Source organism: Aythya ferina (assembly GCF_964211825.1).
Source record: "Aythya ferina genome assembly, chromosome: 1".
Classification (NCBI taxonomy): domain Eukaryota; kingdom Metazoa; phylum Chordata; class Aves; order Anseriformes; family Anatidae; genus Aythya; species Aythya ferina.
The window spans coordinates 57177000-57192429 of record NC_140296.1 but is presented as its reverse complement, the minus strand read 5'-3'; the positions used below and the strand labels follow the sequence as shown (position 1 = coordinate 57192429).

General features: G+C 36.2%; 1 protein-coding gene across 1 annotated transcript in view; it reads right to left on the bottom strand.

The window, feature by feature from the left end:
• The window catches only part of ITGBL1 (integrin subunit beta like 1), a 147154-nt gene that overhangs the window by 18214 nt on the left and 113510 nt on the right, over positions 1–15430 (bottom strand). The window contains exon 8 of the mRNA XM_084506777.1: positions 3160–3276. Within this exon, the coding sequence (XP_084362903.1) occupies positions 3160–3276 (117 nt within the window). The remainder of the gene's footprint in view (positions 1–3159; positions 3277–15430) is intronic.

Sequence of the window (15430 nt, the reverse complement as noted above, 5' to 3'; positions counted from 1 at the left end):
GTAAAGAGAAGAAGGAAAGAGGAAGGAATAAGCAGTTCAGCCAGAGATTTAAGATGCTCAGGCTGAGATGAAGATTGGTAAATACAAAAGGAAGAGAGAGAGGTTTGTGCCATTAACACAAAATTAGTGGGGGTTCTTTAAATAGATAAATTGTGAAATGGGCACGAACACAAGGCTAGAATTTCCTAAAAGCGAGGAGATGAGAAATACCATATATCTAAAAAAACATTCAAAATGTTTTCAGAAATGATAGTTAAGCAAAATATCTGATAATTCGGATAAAAGGGCAGTGCTGAAACTCTCGGTCACATCAGATACTGTGAGGAGCTGAAGAGGGTAACAATGAAAGACATTCCTACATTTCATCAGAAACCGAGCGAAGAGAAATTTCAGTGAAAAGACAGAATGGAAGCTGAAATCACAGAAAATGAATAAGGAGTAAAAAGTTTATCTTATGAGTCTGAAGGTGAGGGATTTCAATTCTTAAATGGTGAGTTGAAGAGAAAGCTGCAATCAGTGGGGACTCTCTGAAGATAATGCACATGTAGACATTCCTGTACTTACACCTAAATAGGTGTTCCCTCAAGTGCTAGAAATTTAAGGAAGTGGTAAGAAAATAAATTATTGGAGTAGAGGGGTGGCCTTTTGGGCAGGTGGATCAGAAGCACAGATATAAGGGCTTTGGATCTGCCAGTAGTTTAAAAAAAAATATATAAAAAAAAAAATGAGAGAGAAAGAGAGAGAAAAGAAGAGAAAAGGGAAATTAAATGAAGAGCACACTCTACTGAACTCCAGCAGCCATGAGAATGAAAATTGCTATATGGAAAGGAACTGTGTGATTAGTAAGACATATATGTTTGTTAATTTGAATCTTGGCACTCTTCACATGGAAAAGCCAGACAAGCACAAATAAATACTTGTGTGGCCTGAAACAGAAACAGGGGAAGAGGGGAAAACATTCTCTGCTGAAAAAAAATGAAAGCAGATATAATCATATATAACCATGATACAGGAACATGCTTCAAAGAGTAAACTACAATCAAATGTAGAATAAGCTAAAAACAATTTGATATTTTAAAATACAATAGATAGAGCAGAAAGTAAAATGCCAAGAATATGAAAAAAATGATCTGCCAATTATTTACCACTGTAATCCCAACAGATCTACCACAAAAGTCCAACAATATTTAGAGGGCAGCATTAGCAGCAGTGTGGCTTCTAATTAGGAAGACTAAAACTCTAGACACCAGCTGCACCTCATTTTGTTCAGTTAGCTGCAGGTAAGAAAAAATTCTCTGGTCTCTCTTGAGGCATTTCAGGGGTTACCTCCAATCTTGGTGGATTTAATCATCATCTTGTGTTGTGCTTACTTCTCTCCCTTTACTTACAAAAGAGCCTGGGACAATAGGATTCCTGATATGGTGCATATTCTATGTTTTTTTTGGGGGGGAAAAAGAATAAGGAATAAACTCAGCTCCGTAGAAAAGGAAAGTCACAGGCTTGGCCTTCTGAAGTCCTGTCAATGCAGGGTGTGCACTGCAATTTCAAGCAGGACACAATCTCTTGAGTTGTGTTTTCCCATATAACTTTTCAACCACATATTATCATTATTAATTAAACTATCAGCTTGAATAAAAGTGAAGGAGTTGATCTTAAGACTACATTTGATTTGTAATTTCATGAGCTAGTTTTCCTTTCTATTCGTTATTTCAAAATTAGGAAAATAAATTTTAAGTGTATTATTTTGTAAATTAATTAATTAGTTTCTGTCATTGCCACTGGACAATGCTGTTTAGACTAAAGCAGAGACTTTATTCAGGTAATAGTGTGAATTAGGGTGTCTCCTACACTGTACAAAATGGACACTAGCTCAAGTGTTGAGCTGATTATCATTTCAATGTGAGGCCCTGTATCCAACAGTAAAAGTTAAAATTATCACTGTGCCCTTCCTAATAAGGAACAATGGAATTTTTGTCTGTAATTTCCAAAATGTGTTATTTAATTAGATTAAACATTGTTATTGAATAGTGTAAAATATGAATGACATAAATGGAACGGATATTTTTAATCATGGAAGATGATGAATTTTGGTTTCTAGCTACTTAACTTATAACCAATATGACCTAGCTTTTCAGTGCTTTTATCTGCTTTTATGTCCTTTGAACAAAATTAAATTTCAAATTATTCTTCTTCTACACACTCATATTATTGAATTACGTTGAATATTATAAACTATTATTACTGTTGGTTAGAGACTTTAACAAGAGTTTTTCCATTCTGCTTGGCAGAGCCCTTGAAGAAATATTCCCTGTAGTCAGAATTTATATGTACACAAGGATTATGAAGCAATATGACTTTTTCTTACATAGAAATAAGAAATATAATAAAATGTGTCAGGTTTCATACTGACTACTTTGTTAATATTATGAATATTTCAAAAATAAAGCCAATAAAATATAGAAAGATATTTTATCTTTCTATTTAGAATTGTATCTTTCTATTTAGAATTTAGGACAAATACAACTCATTTGTTTTTAAATACTATATGATAGGTATGCATTTACATGTCTAAAAATAACTTGAAATATTTTTTAATACCAACATTCATTACTGAAAAATCAACAAGTGAGGTTTTTACTGTCAACACTAAAATAAACCATCTGCATATACATGTACAGTGGCAATATATCTCAAGCATTAAATTCTTCTGTAATATATTCTACTTTTTAAGAAAATAGAAATATCACTGTTACTGAATATGAAATATTCAAATGTATTGCTGGTCATTATTAATACAACATAATAAATCAACTATACTAAGTGCAAAAGAAAAATTACCTAATTTTTCCAAGTTTCCATTTAAGCATCTTTATTCTTTAAAGAACACTGATGGAAGCTGACATATACTACAACACTTACATATATGTTATTAGCAGGATCTAGTCTACTTCCCTCTGAGTGCTTCTGAAGTTTTTAAAATAAATATTCACTAACATTCAATATACACAGGGCTTGTTTCTTACAAAAATCTATAATCCATTATAACTGATCAATGATGTCAATGTCTTATAGTGCCATTATGTTATGAAATCAAGGGAAATATAAAGTTATAAACTGCCAAGATTTATATTAATTATATTATATTGAGTGAATGCATACCCCCACAGACTTCGCCATCTGCACTTTCACACTGCCGATCATCACATTCGCAGTTTTTACCATGAACTCTGTTGTCTCCTGGAGGGAAACAAGTGCATTGGCCACATTCACATTTCCCTGTAATAACAAACAAATGTCTATGAGTCACAACTGCAGTGAAACAACTGAAATAATACAACAAACTTATTCCATAGTCTACCTCCCAAAGACAAAGTATAACTCTGTATTAATTAAAGTATCCATATAAGCCCTAAAACAAAACAAACAACAACAACAAAACACCACTATCCCTCTTCCATGGCAACCAGAAGCAAAATATATCATTGTCACATCCTGATGAAAACAGCAACAATAAGCAGTCATTGACATTGTATCTGTTTCATATATTAACTTTGCATAACAGAGCAATGCCACATGTTTAACTGCATAATTAACCTCTGTAATTGATCTAAAATATTTAGCACAAACCTCAGAAACTCCTAATGAATTTGATTAGAATTAAATCATTCATGCACAGGACAAAGATGCAGTCTACTTTATTCATGTAGAATCATAGCTCTTTAAATACTCTCTCAGGCATTTGGAAAAAAAAAAAATCTATGATTTTTCTTTTCCAGACTTGATGAAATAGAAGTAGAAAGCACAACCTCTGTCATAGTCCCCCCTCCCATCAATCTGTTCACAGGAGAAATCTACAGAGCTTAAAAGGGGAACAGATTCAGCAAGACCCACAGATTTTCTTCACCGAAGCTCTCAGAGCAGTCAGAGCTAAATGGTTAGATATCAAAATAAATATATATATATAAAATTAAGGACAATCTTAAATTACACAAATACAAGGAAGACTTAAGGTAATGTTGGTTTTGTTCCTTCCTAACTTCTAAGTTTGACTGCATATTTGTAAATTCTTTTAACATGATGCTACTACATGTTTAAGAATACACAAAATATGACACAAGGCAGGGACCAAAATAGCAAATTTGATAGGCTTGATAAGAGATAACATATGCAAAAATAGGACCACCTATAGGAGACATGCATTGGGTACAGAAACAGCTTTTTCTCTGGATCTATTCTATCCATACCATCAGTGTGACTCAGCACAGGTCTGGGACACGGGTCTGCAGAACCCAAACTTACAGTAGCAGCAAGTATTGATCCAAAACAAAAAGCCCTCTAAGCACAGCCTTTCATTATGTATCCAAACAGTTCATCATGGGCATTACTTTTTTTCAGGATTTGCTGAAATATTTTGCCCAATGAAAAAGTACTGTTAAGGAGAACCTTAATGGAGCTTTTCTAACTGTAGGCTTTGTGACAATAAAACCTTTTAGGTCAACATACAACCAGATCATTGTTACTCCATATTTTGTCAGCTTATAAATTAAATTTGTTACAATTCTTTTTCAACAAAGTCAGTCTAATTAAATCAGATTGTATCATTTCTGGACAAAATTTCCAGCTTATTTTATAGCTGCCTTGCTCTTCATCTTTCCAAGCATTAATGTTCATTGCATTTTCAAGCTGAAATTGTATGTGCCAGGATGCAGTCTAGAAGAATGCTTTATGATTATCTAAAGTGTTGTAATCTTAAAAAAAAAAAATGCTGATTGAATTAATAGCAAATGCTTCATGAAACCTTTATAATATACATTACTCTAAAATGATGTTGCATTGGCAATTGTTTGAAGATATTAGTTCCAGAAAGAAACATTATAGGAAGTTCATAAGTTCACCTACTATATCATGAAATACACTTGTATTTGGTAATCGTTGACATTTAAAATAGAATTGTATAAAGAATGATTGATATTATTTGCATGCATTGCCTAAGCTATAATTATTTGCTAAGGAAACCTACATTAGTAACTGCTACAAAATAGCTCCTTAACACTTATACATATACAGAGACTTTTAATGTGTCCAACTTGTCACTGTTTGGGGATATCAGTCTCTTTATATCCACCCATCTTAGACATCCTGGCTTCTTCTACAACAATGTCACATCACCAAGTGTCCCAAAGCACAGTCAGCTGCCCCTAGGCAGAGAGGTACCTGGTGAACAGGACCCATCTGTTGTGAAGACTATAAAAATAAACAAAAGAACTGTCTTGAACTGGTGACAAGGAGGATGCCTGAAGGACAATAAAATCAGTTTAAGCAAGTTGTTTTGAAGAGAGGAGTCAGCAGAGATGGAAAATCCTCCAGAGGGATGAGCAAAGGAAGGTTCTGTAATGAGGCTCCTGCATGTTCTGTAATTAAGCATTACCTTCTGTAATATGTAATTTAGTAAGTGAGAATGACTTGAGAGACCAGTGTTTGGGCACTTGCACTGGCATGGGATCAGATTCCTCTCAGTCCCTGCTGCAATTAATATTTATTTGTTTTTGTTCATGTGCAACAGTTTCACTGGGGAAAACCTGAGGAATATCCCACCTACAGGCAGATAGGGCACATTTTTGTCATGTATGAGATACAAGCTCAGTTTGCCTTTTCAAAATTGAAGGGGATTTACTTTCTCACTTCTCTCATCTTAGCTAATGAATAAAACACCAACATTCAAACAGGCCAAGTTCCTTGTTGGTACTTGTGCCTCACATTTTCTTTTGGCTAGCTTTCCACAGAGTTTAGGGTATGATTTAGATCATCTGGCTGTGGATCTCAGCAGAGCTGGTTGTTTCTTGAAAATGGACAGAAACCTCAGTTAGCTAGTGCTCTGGAAAAGAATTTCCCTGAGCTATTTCTCTGCTCTGAAATACTCACAGATACAGTCATAATAGCTGAGTACACTGCTCAAAGTGGTACTCAAATTATTTCTTCACAGTTCCTTTTCCAAATATGACAAAGACAGCACAAGGAACATGAGAAGGGAATTTAGTGGTGGCAGTAAATAACTGCAACTTTGTACTGACTTAAAAAGTATGTTTTCCTCCAAAAGTACTGAGATTTTGGTTAGATCATCTAAGGTGGGCACATTCTGGAGGTAATTCAGCAGAGGATTTAAATCCATTTTGCTTCTGAACGCCTAACTAAATGAGATGCAGCAAATGTAAAATTCAAAGGCTGAGTTTATCGCCATATAGATAAACACAAAAAATTAATATCATTCTGTAACAATAAATTTCAGGTTTCTTCCCTGGGAAATGCAGAAGATGTCTGAAGGGTGAGTTTGTTTCAGCCATACCTTGCTACCTTGTCAAATGTGTCTGCTACTGAAATAATAGAAGCCACACCTTATTCTGCAACCTTATTCTCTTGGTTATTGTGTTAAAATACCATACAAATTCAGTCGTTCAAAAGTAATTTGAAGCTCACATTATACTGAAGAGGGATCAGCACTTCACTAAACACACCCTTTCTTTGTCTGGAATAATAGGTTTACCATAGCAACCTGATTATAGAGGGAAAGCTACTGCCAAACACATCCTAAATTCTCTTTAAATTCCAGGGCATACAGAAACAATTAAACACATGAGGGCTATAATATTCATCACCTTTTCAACTGTCTGAGCGAGAGCTACACTTTATGAGTAAAGAGAAACAAGTTCACCTCAGACATTTAATAGCAACTGGCTTCCTCTCCTCACTAAACAGGGACAGTAAATTTCCTCGTCTGATGACTTCAGATGAAGGTAGCTTTACGATGGATGTTGTATTAGCTATTAGTATTGAAAAGCTTTACCTACTTATTGCAATGCAAGATTCTAAAAATAGAATAATTATACAAGACATTTATTTGTCTACAGTCTTAACATTTCCTCTCACTCTGTTCTGCCATTGATGTCAATAGGAGTCTTAATTTATTACTGCTAATTGTTATTACTTGAAGATTGAAAAAAGACCAGCTTAGGGCTTTTTGTTGTTGTTGTTTATAAAGGGAATTAAAATGCCACATCTCATTAAAACACATGCGTGTTAGGTAGCTGGCTCCAGAATTTTAAAAATCTGGGCCCTAAGCATTTAGCTTTTGATTTTATTCATCATTTACTATAGTAGTTTTTCATTTCTTTGTCCAACATTTATGAAAGCATAGCTAAAGTAAACAGTGCCTTACACTTACATTAAATCTGCTGCCATGCAAATTGCTGTGACACTAGCTGCTTGCATTAAAACCAATTCCGAGCTTCCTACATGGACTGACTGAAAGTCTCTTTTATACAGATAATTTTTATTTTAAAGCACTGCACTAGAAGTATATAACTTGTGTAATAAAACATTTTTACTCTGTTATTGCCAGGAAAAGCATCAGGAAGAAGCAGCAATAGCTTTCAATGTAAAAATAAATACAAAATATAATAAAATGTACTTCATTGTCTTTTCCTATCTATAACTCTAAAGCATAAATGATCTTTCTATGCATGGTGCTGATTTTTTATCTTCTAAATGAAAACAAATAAAGTTTTGTTTGTTTGTTTTTCTCTTATGTGTAAGGAATACAGTACCAAACTGCAGCACTAGCCTTCAGCACAAGCTGAGATTGTGCTGAAAGCAAACCAGGTTCATCAGCACCTAGGAAGGATGGTGTTTCACACTAGTGATGAACAGAAGGCAGTGTTCCTTCAGGAAGGACTTTTCTGCCCCATGGCTGTCCCAGGTTTAACATCTGAAAACACTAACTAACAGAAAACACAATTTATTTGTTATCAAGCAATCTCGGGCAATGAGCAGCTTTATTGCTGCTGTGTCTGTGTTGTCATCAGAATCCATTTCATGCTGGACAGGAGCAGTTGATCCAAAATAATGTTGATAAATGGCAAATTAGAGAAAGGGGGGTGGCAAGATTTGCACAGATGATCGCAAAGTTTCAGGGGACATGCTGGGTGGGGAGAAGCAGATATGACAAGGAAGTATATAGATAGAATATAGCAGCTTCAGTTAAACAAAAGGAAAACTCACTGACTGGCAGAGTCAAAAGACTGCCAAAGAGAATAAATGGTACAGCAAATGAGTACAAAAAATGCAACACTTGCCAAAAATAGTGTGGACAATCTCATCATACCCTGCTCAGTCTGAAGCGTTAAGAGCAAGTGTAATCCAGTTGAGTTTAATTGATGTGGAGAAATGCATAAACTCAAACAGAAAACAGTGGACACACAGTTTATTTAGCATCTCCCATTCCCAAAGTAGTCTGCAATGGCTTCCCATACCTATAATGGCTTTTCATTAAAATAAATAAATAAATAAATAATTGTTCATATAAAAAAATGTAATGCCTAAAAAAAAAAATAGCAATGCTTTATAGTTTTCTTCACATTGCTGGGGTATACTAATGCTTTCTCTTATGCTAAACAATAGAGATGACTTGAGGAACTGTTAGTTTACTACAAATTTAGCTCAGTTCTGACATAGATGGTTGCCATATAGTCAATTGACACAGAATACGTAGAGATTAGAGGAGGGCTTAATATTTCATTATAAAGAGTAATTAGGACAATACATGGAAGGATTTCCAGCTTTTAAAATGTTGGTAATTCTTGGACCTAGAGGATAGTTTCTGCGGTGCCAGATAAAGGAAACATTTGGAAGCATTTTTAATAGGTGCAAAACTATCCTTACAACCTCTTTAAACCTGTGAATATTGGCCTGATCTCACACAAAGAATGAAAACCTTGAGATTAGTTTCTTGCAAGGATTTTGGGCAAGGAGGAGCAATATTCTGCTAGGAATATCTGAACCTGAAATTCTCTAGTTATATTGGAAAAAAATAAAAGTTTTCCTCTTCTAAAAAAAGCTTTATGAACTTATATCAGTACAGTTCTGTCTCAAATGCTCCAACATGCCTGATGATTTCTGATAGAATAACTAAATGGGCTGGTGCTACCTCTTTCGCAAAATTCAACATCTACATTAAAAATGCAGTCCTCCTGCTGGACTTGAAAACTCTTTGTCTGCACTGAAAGGCTATTTTACCTTCTCAGAGAAATGAAGAACATCAGAGTCCTAAATGTGGCTTGTTCTCAGTAGAGTGCTGAGCTGTAGCTGTGGAGTGAGGGAGGTGCCCTGTGTTGCTCACCATGACATACCAACCACTATCACAGGTATCAATGTTGGTGCATTCTTGGTGAACACCACAGAGAGGAACAGACGTGTGTAGGAGCTGCATTAGTAGTGTGGCGTCTTAGCTCTGCCAAGTCCTGCACCTCATGAGTCTTCGCACAAAAGATAGAAAGCCCAGGAGGTGAAATCCTGCACAACAACCTCCTTGCATTTGAAACATCAGACGAGAATAATGATTCTTTAGTACTGGAACAGAAGCTACAAGAATCAGGAAGGATTGCTTTTAGTAGTGTACACAGAATTGCTGTGTTAGGGTGCTAGAGACCATGGGAGGGGAGGGTGCTTTTTTTTTTTTTTTTTGTGGAAATCTGGTGAGAATTGATCTTTCCTCACAATGTTCAAGCAGCAAGCACTTTGTTCTGCAATATATTGTGAATTATAAAAATGTACATTTAATTTCTCATATATAAGAAAAAGTGTGCTGCAACTATTACAAGAACCACTTGTTCAGATTTGGTTAGGGAACTAACTCTTTCTAAATCAATACACAGAAAAACAAACATATGCCTTAAGTCTACTCATAAAAAGAGATTATTTGCAGCATGACTGACCCAAGACCTGAACTAAAGATATAAAAGCTCCAGAGAAGAGCTTAGCTGAGTCATGCAGACATAAAATGAAATGAAAATTGCTTTAATAAATCTCAAGTCAAGTTTCCAGACTTCGGATCTGTGAACTACTTTTTGTGTCAAGAATTCTCTACACTGAAGTGAACTTGTAGCAGCATGCTCAGAGATTTTTATTAAATAGCATCAACAGTTGCTAAAACATTTAAGTGGGTTAAATATCTGTATTTTCCTTAGTCTAAAGAGCCAGCTGTCGACTGCAAAAACTGCATTAGGTATTACATTCAGCACTATTCACGGGTCCATAGTAACAACAGTCTACCTCCTACATCACATAGCTATAACACACACCTAGAAGATTTGTATCTACAGTCAATGAGTTCTTGTTCTAGGTTGTATTATATTACCTTAGGCCTGTATGTGACTTCCAAGGCAAAGACACTTTCACTTAATGCTGACACTGATATCTGTGTTTTTCTTTTAGTGTCCGTATCATGCTTGGAAAACCCACCCCAAGCTTGAGTTCAGTGCTCAGTGACACTGGGCCATCCAATTCTATATGAAACACCATAGTCCCATTGTGTAAGGGCTGGGAACAGGTTGTAGGGCATCACAAGGCATATGCTATGCTGGGAGTGTCACGGTGGCTCTAGGGACTTTGCTGTGTACAGTTTACTGTGTACAAGTTACCAAAAATCCCTTGTCTGCTTCTCACCTACATTCATTTTCCTGCAATGGCTATTGGTATCAGGACTTGACCAAAGAAAAACCTCAAAAATTCACAAATTAAGAAACAGTATTGTTAAAGCTGTCTCAGACTCATCACTATTGCATGTATGTGTTAAGAATTTTTTCAATAGTACAAAGTACCAAATTGTGCCTCTTATATTACAATGTATTGTGTTGTTTGTTTTTTATAAGACAGAAAATGTTTTCTTCTTTTAATCTGCTTTAAATTGAGTTACTTTATTATGTGAAACTGTTTTTAAAATTATCTGACAATTTAGTTTTTCCCTAAGGAAGAAAAAAAAAAAAAAAAAAAACACAGAAAATAAATATCCCTAAGATAAATACCCCGAGGAAATAAAAGATAACAAGTATTTTATCCCAAACAACAAAAAATCTCAGGGCAGTTTCTGAAACTGAATATCCAGGGCTGTAAAAGCAAGTGTTACGCAACAGCAATTGCAAATGGCTGAGGCTTGCCCCCTGCTTTAGTACAGGCAGCATGTATGACTGGAAGCCTAATTGCACAGTTGGCATATGGCATCTGAAGTAAATGCACTTCCTTTGTGGCAGCCTAATAGTGAAATACTTCTTTAGACAAATCCAGTCAGCAGCAGCACTTTACAGATTTAGCATCAGATAGTCTTTTACAGCTCTAGCTGATCATCTCTACTGATTTGTTTCTTCTCTTCCATGTTGCTTTCATTTTTTTTATTTATTTTTTTTTTCCTTCCTCCTCCCTCTCTTTAAACATTTGGGTAAGAAGCACTGCTGTGCTTCTAGTTTCCTTTTTTTGTTAACTTGTTGACATCTGCTATCATCATTAAGCCGGCATGTCTCCTCCATCTGCCTCCTGTCAGTAGCAGTGCTTTGAGGACACCCTTCTTGAAGGTTGCTATTGTGTTTCTGCACAGCCAACAGGGGATTTCTAGAGGAGTTCCAGGAGAGGAGTCATCCACAACACTCCTGCCCACTTTGCAAGAGCAGGATCTTAGCCGAAGGAACGCCTCGCTGCTCCCAGTGCCACCTTCCTCGGGTCTCCCGCTGGGGGCATGCCCTTGACAATTTGCTCACTATATTAAGGGGACAAGTAGGACTACGATGGCAATTACTTCTGTGTTTGAAAGAAACATGATAGTCAATGTCACCACACAGTGGAGAGATGTGTGAAGAAGACAAGAAAGAAAGTGGGAAAGCACTTTCTAAAGAAATATGTTGTTAAGGCAAAGAACAGTGGAAATGGAAGAGGAGGAGGAATAAGTTGGAGGGGAAAAAAAAAAACAAAAAACTGACAGCATGGCAAATGGCACTCTGAAGATGTAAAAAACTTAGAATTCAGCAAACTGAAGCCTTATTTTTTCTACCCTTCCTTCCCCCCATTCTTCCCTCACCTCAATAAAACCGGTTTCTTTCTTCCATCAGCCTTTTTTTTCTGCTTTTCACTCTATTTCTCTTTCTACTTTTTCCAGTTGACCATTCCCACCTTTAAAATGCTTCACTGATGGGTACCATGCGTTTTCTAGTTCTACAAATCACCTTGGCTTTCAGATCACCCTGTGTTACCTTCTCTAGCTTTCACTGAGTTGTCTTTTCATCTCTTCATTCTTTCCCTCCAAAATGCTTTCAATAACTCAAACTAACAGGAAAAACTACTGTAAAGAGATGCCAATAAATCAAGTAAAGGATACACGGCATCCTACTACAACTAACATCTTCTCCATAGAATATGAAATATTGTATTTGATTTAAAGGACCTGACTCGAATATACTTTTCCTTCACCTTGACAACTATCAGGAAAAAATAGGGCTCATTCGCTTCTCAGCCTGTCTGATACTTTGCATAAGCTGCTATGAAATATTTGCTAGCAAACCCCAAACTTAATGAAGAGCCACAATGCAAAAGATATATGAAACATAAGGACATTGTTCAAGAAGCTGTGATGACTTTTGAGCCATTTGCAGCTGTAGACATTTGACTGCCTTATCATCCAGGGGATTGACTGCTTACCGCTCTTTTACATGATCTGCCATGTAATGAGTCATAGCACTAATTCCACAGAGATATTTAATTTGCAGATTAATTTACTAGAAAATGTCAACTGCTTTGTGGAAGTTTAATCACCAAAATGTTAACCTTGTTCACTTCCTGCTGATGCCTGTTGTTTATTAGGTAGTAAATTTCAAGATATTTTAGGGTTGTAATACAAGCCTATCTATTATAATGTTTAAACTCCTAGACACGCTGTTCTTTGAAGCTTTAGCCAAGATTAAAGAGCTGTATAATTGCAAAACAACAATATGAAAAGATTCAACTGCATAGCAACCATCAATATTATTTGCAGATAACAGACTGCTAAATTCAGAAACCATGGCAACAAATGACATCACACTGTATCTACCTTATTGATTAGCTTTCACCTCAAGACTTTTTCTAGAAATGAAAGACATTACCTAGCAACTGCATCATCTTCCAAGTTGTTCCAAGTTAAAATGCTCTTACCAATCACTCACAAGCAAATTTCCCCCTTTTGTTGCCAACTGGCCAGATTGTGCACTAGCCTCTTGCTACAAGGCTTTCTATTTAATCTGCTGTAAAGACAGTGCCTTATGGCTCCTAAAATCTTTGCCCCAAGTGTAATTGTGAAAACTGTGAAAAAACACTTCTTCCTGGGACCCAGAAAGGAAAAATAAACAATGTATAATGAAGGAATTAAAGGCACCATTTTAATAGCTTTTTATATGCAATCTTTGTCTTTAGAAAACCACACAATCTTTCATTTTCACTCTCTCTGATTTCAAGCATTAGTAGTAAATTCTTCATTGCAGGTTTCTCTGAATCCTTGTATTTCAGGAAGAGTGCAAACGAATAACACGAGTGAACCAAGAGTTATCAAAGGACACCAGGTAGGCATATTACCTACCACCCTACAAGAGTACTTGTTTGAATTTCTTGAACACAATACCCTCTGAGCTCATCTGCCTTGATATGACCCTGCGAGTAGACAAGAAAAAGGCACTGTATGTTAAAACGGCATTAGACAGAACAGGTGTAATTATGAGCTTCACATATGTATACTCAGCCTCCTGTTCAGAGGACCTGACTAAAGCACAGCAATTAAAGCGAGTTGGCAATTTACAAGACAGTTGAAACACATGAAACAAGTAATTAAAGCCTGTCTGTGAGGTCACACTCTTCCTGCAATGTCTGCCACAGAGAAGATTGATTTGTGATCAGTCTCCAAACCTCCCTGACAAATACAACAGTAATCAGGAACACGAAAATTAAGGCATTTTATTTTAATTAGCAAACACAAGCAACTGCTGGAAAGAGCCTAAGCCTGAAACAATTGCCTGTATGTAAACATTGATGCAAGGTATCAGAGCAAGAAATCAGGTTAACAGCTTGCAGTAGGCCCAAAATTTCTCAAAGGGTTACCACTAAATAAGACGTATGTACCTGCCAAGACTTCTTCTGTGACTAGAATTGACACTTGTTTCGCCAGTCAGCCACAAGCAATCAATTTACCCATGTGCTTGGGTTGTGGCTAAAGAGCACTGCAGTACCACCAAGCTGCCACCCATCCCTCCTTCAGCCCTGAGCTGCCTCTGCAGCAATTGCTCTGTGTTTACTCACGGCAGGACAGGCAGACAGCCAGAAACACGTGGAGGAGTCCCATACCTTGATCCATGTCACCCACTGGACAGGAGAGGAGGAAATACCACTGATGAACAAGATGTGCTTGAGGCTGAACAGGAACAAAGCACCAAGAAAGCAGAGACTCGCTCAAGGAGAGAGACTCTTCATCAGGGAGCATAGTGATAGAACAGGGGAGGAGTCAATAGCTTTAAACTAAAAGAGGCCAGATTTAGATTAGACATTAGGAGGAAATTCCTTACTATGAGGATGGTGAAGCACTGGAACAGGTTGCCCAGAGAAGTTGTGGATGCCCCATCCATACTTCCAACCTGGAAATATTTAAGGCCAGGTTGGATGGGCAATCTGGTCTGGTGGGAGATGTCCCTGCCCATGGCAGGGGGTTGCAACTAGGTGATTTTTAAGGTTCCTTCCAACCCAAGCCATTCTGTGATCCTATGAAGAAAGCATTTTTCAAATAAGTCACAGTACTGCTATGCAACTGTTCAGAATGAACTTTTGGTAGTGCTAAGGGAGGTTTATACAACTCTCAATTCCTCCTATAATTCATTTATCTTTAGAGAGAAGAAGAGAGAAGAAGGAGTCCAGCATTCCCCAGAAAATGTGAAAAGCTCTCCAGCAGATGGAGGATTCAAAACACATGGCCAGTTATGAGTCCGTTGAAAAATTCAGTCAAGATACTTCTGAGAAGAAATGGTCAAATAAGATGTAATATACTTGATATTACATATTGTTTCTCTTGTTTTAAGAATATGATTAATCTTTTTCTTCTTTAAAAAGTTAGCTTAAAAAGTGATACTCTTATTTACATTTATATATAGAAAAAATGGAATATGAAAAAATGTCTATTTTTTATAGCATAGAAAACGTTTTGAAGTCAAATGAAGCAAAAATAGAAAAGCTGAGGTCTATTATATAAATCAGAGAATAAGAGGATCTCTTACAACTGATTAAAAATGTTAAGACGGTAAAGCCTGATAAGTACTGTAGGGAATTCTATACTAAATTGAAAACATCTATCCTCTTCTGTTTTAGAAATTAGTATAGATATTACACAAAGTACTACTTTGTCAATCTCCTCAGTCACCATGAAAGAACACAAAGACAATGCAAATGGTGCTTTCCACAGACCAATTGCTTTATTAAATATTTAAAACTTTATCAGAAAGGAGACTGCTGACTAAAAAAAGCCATCTTTTCAAGGGAAAAAAAAAGTAGCAATGTTCACGGCAACAGTTTAGAGCAAAAATAATAAAAATTGAAATCA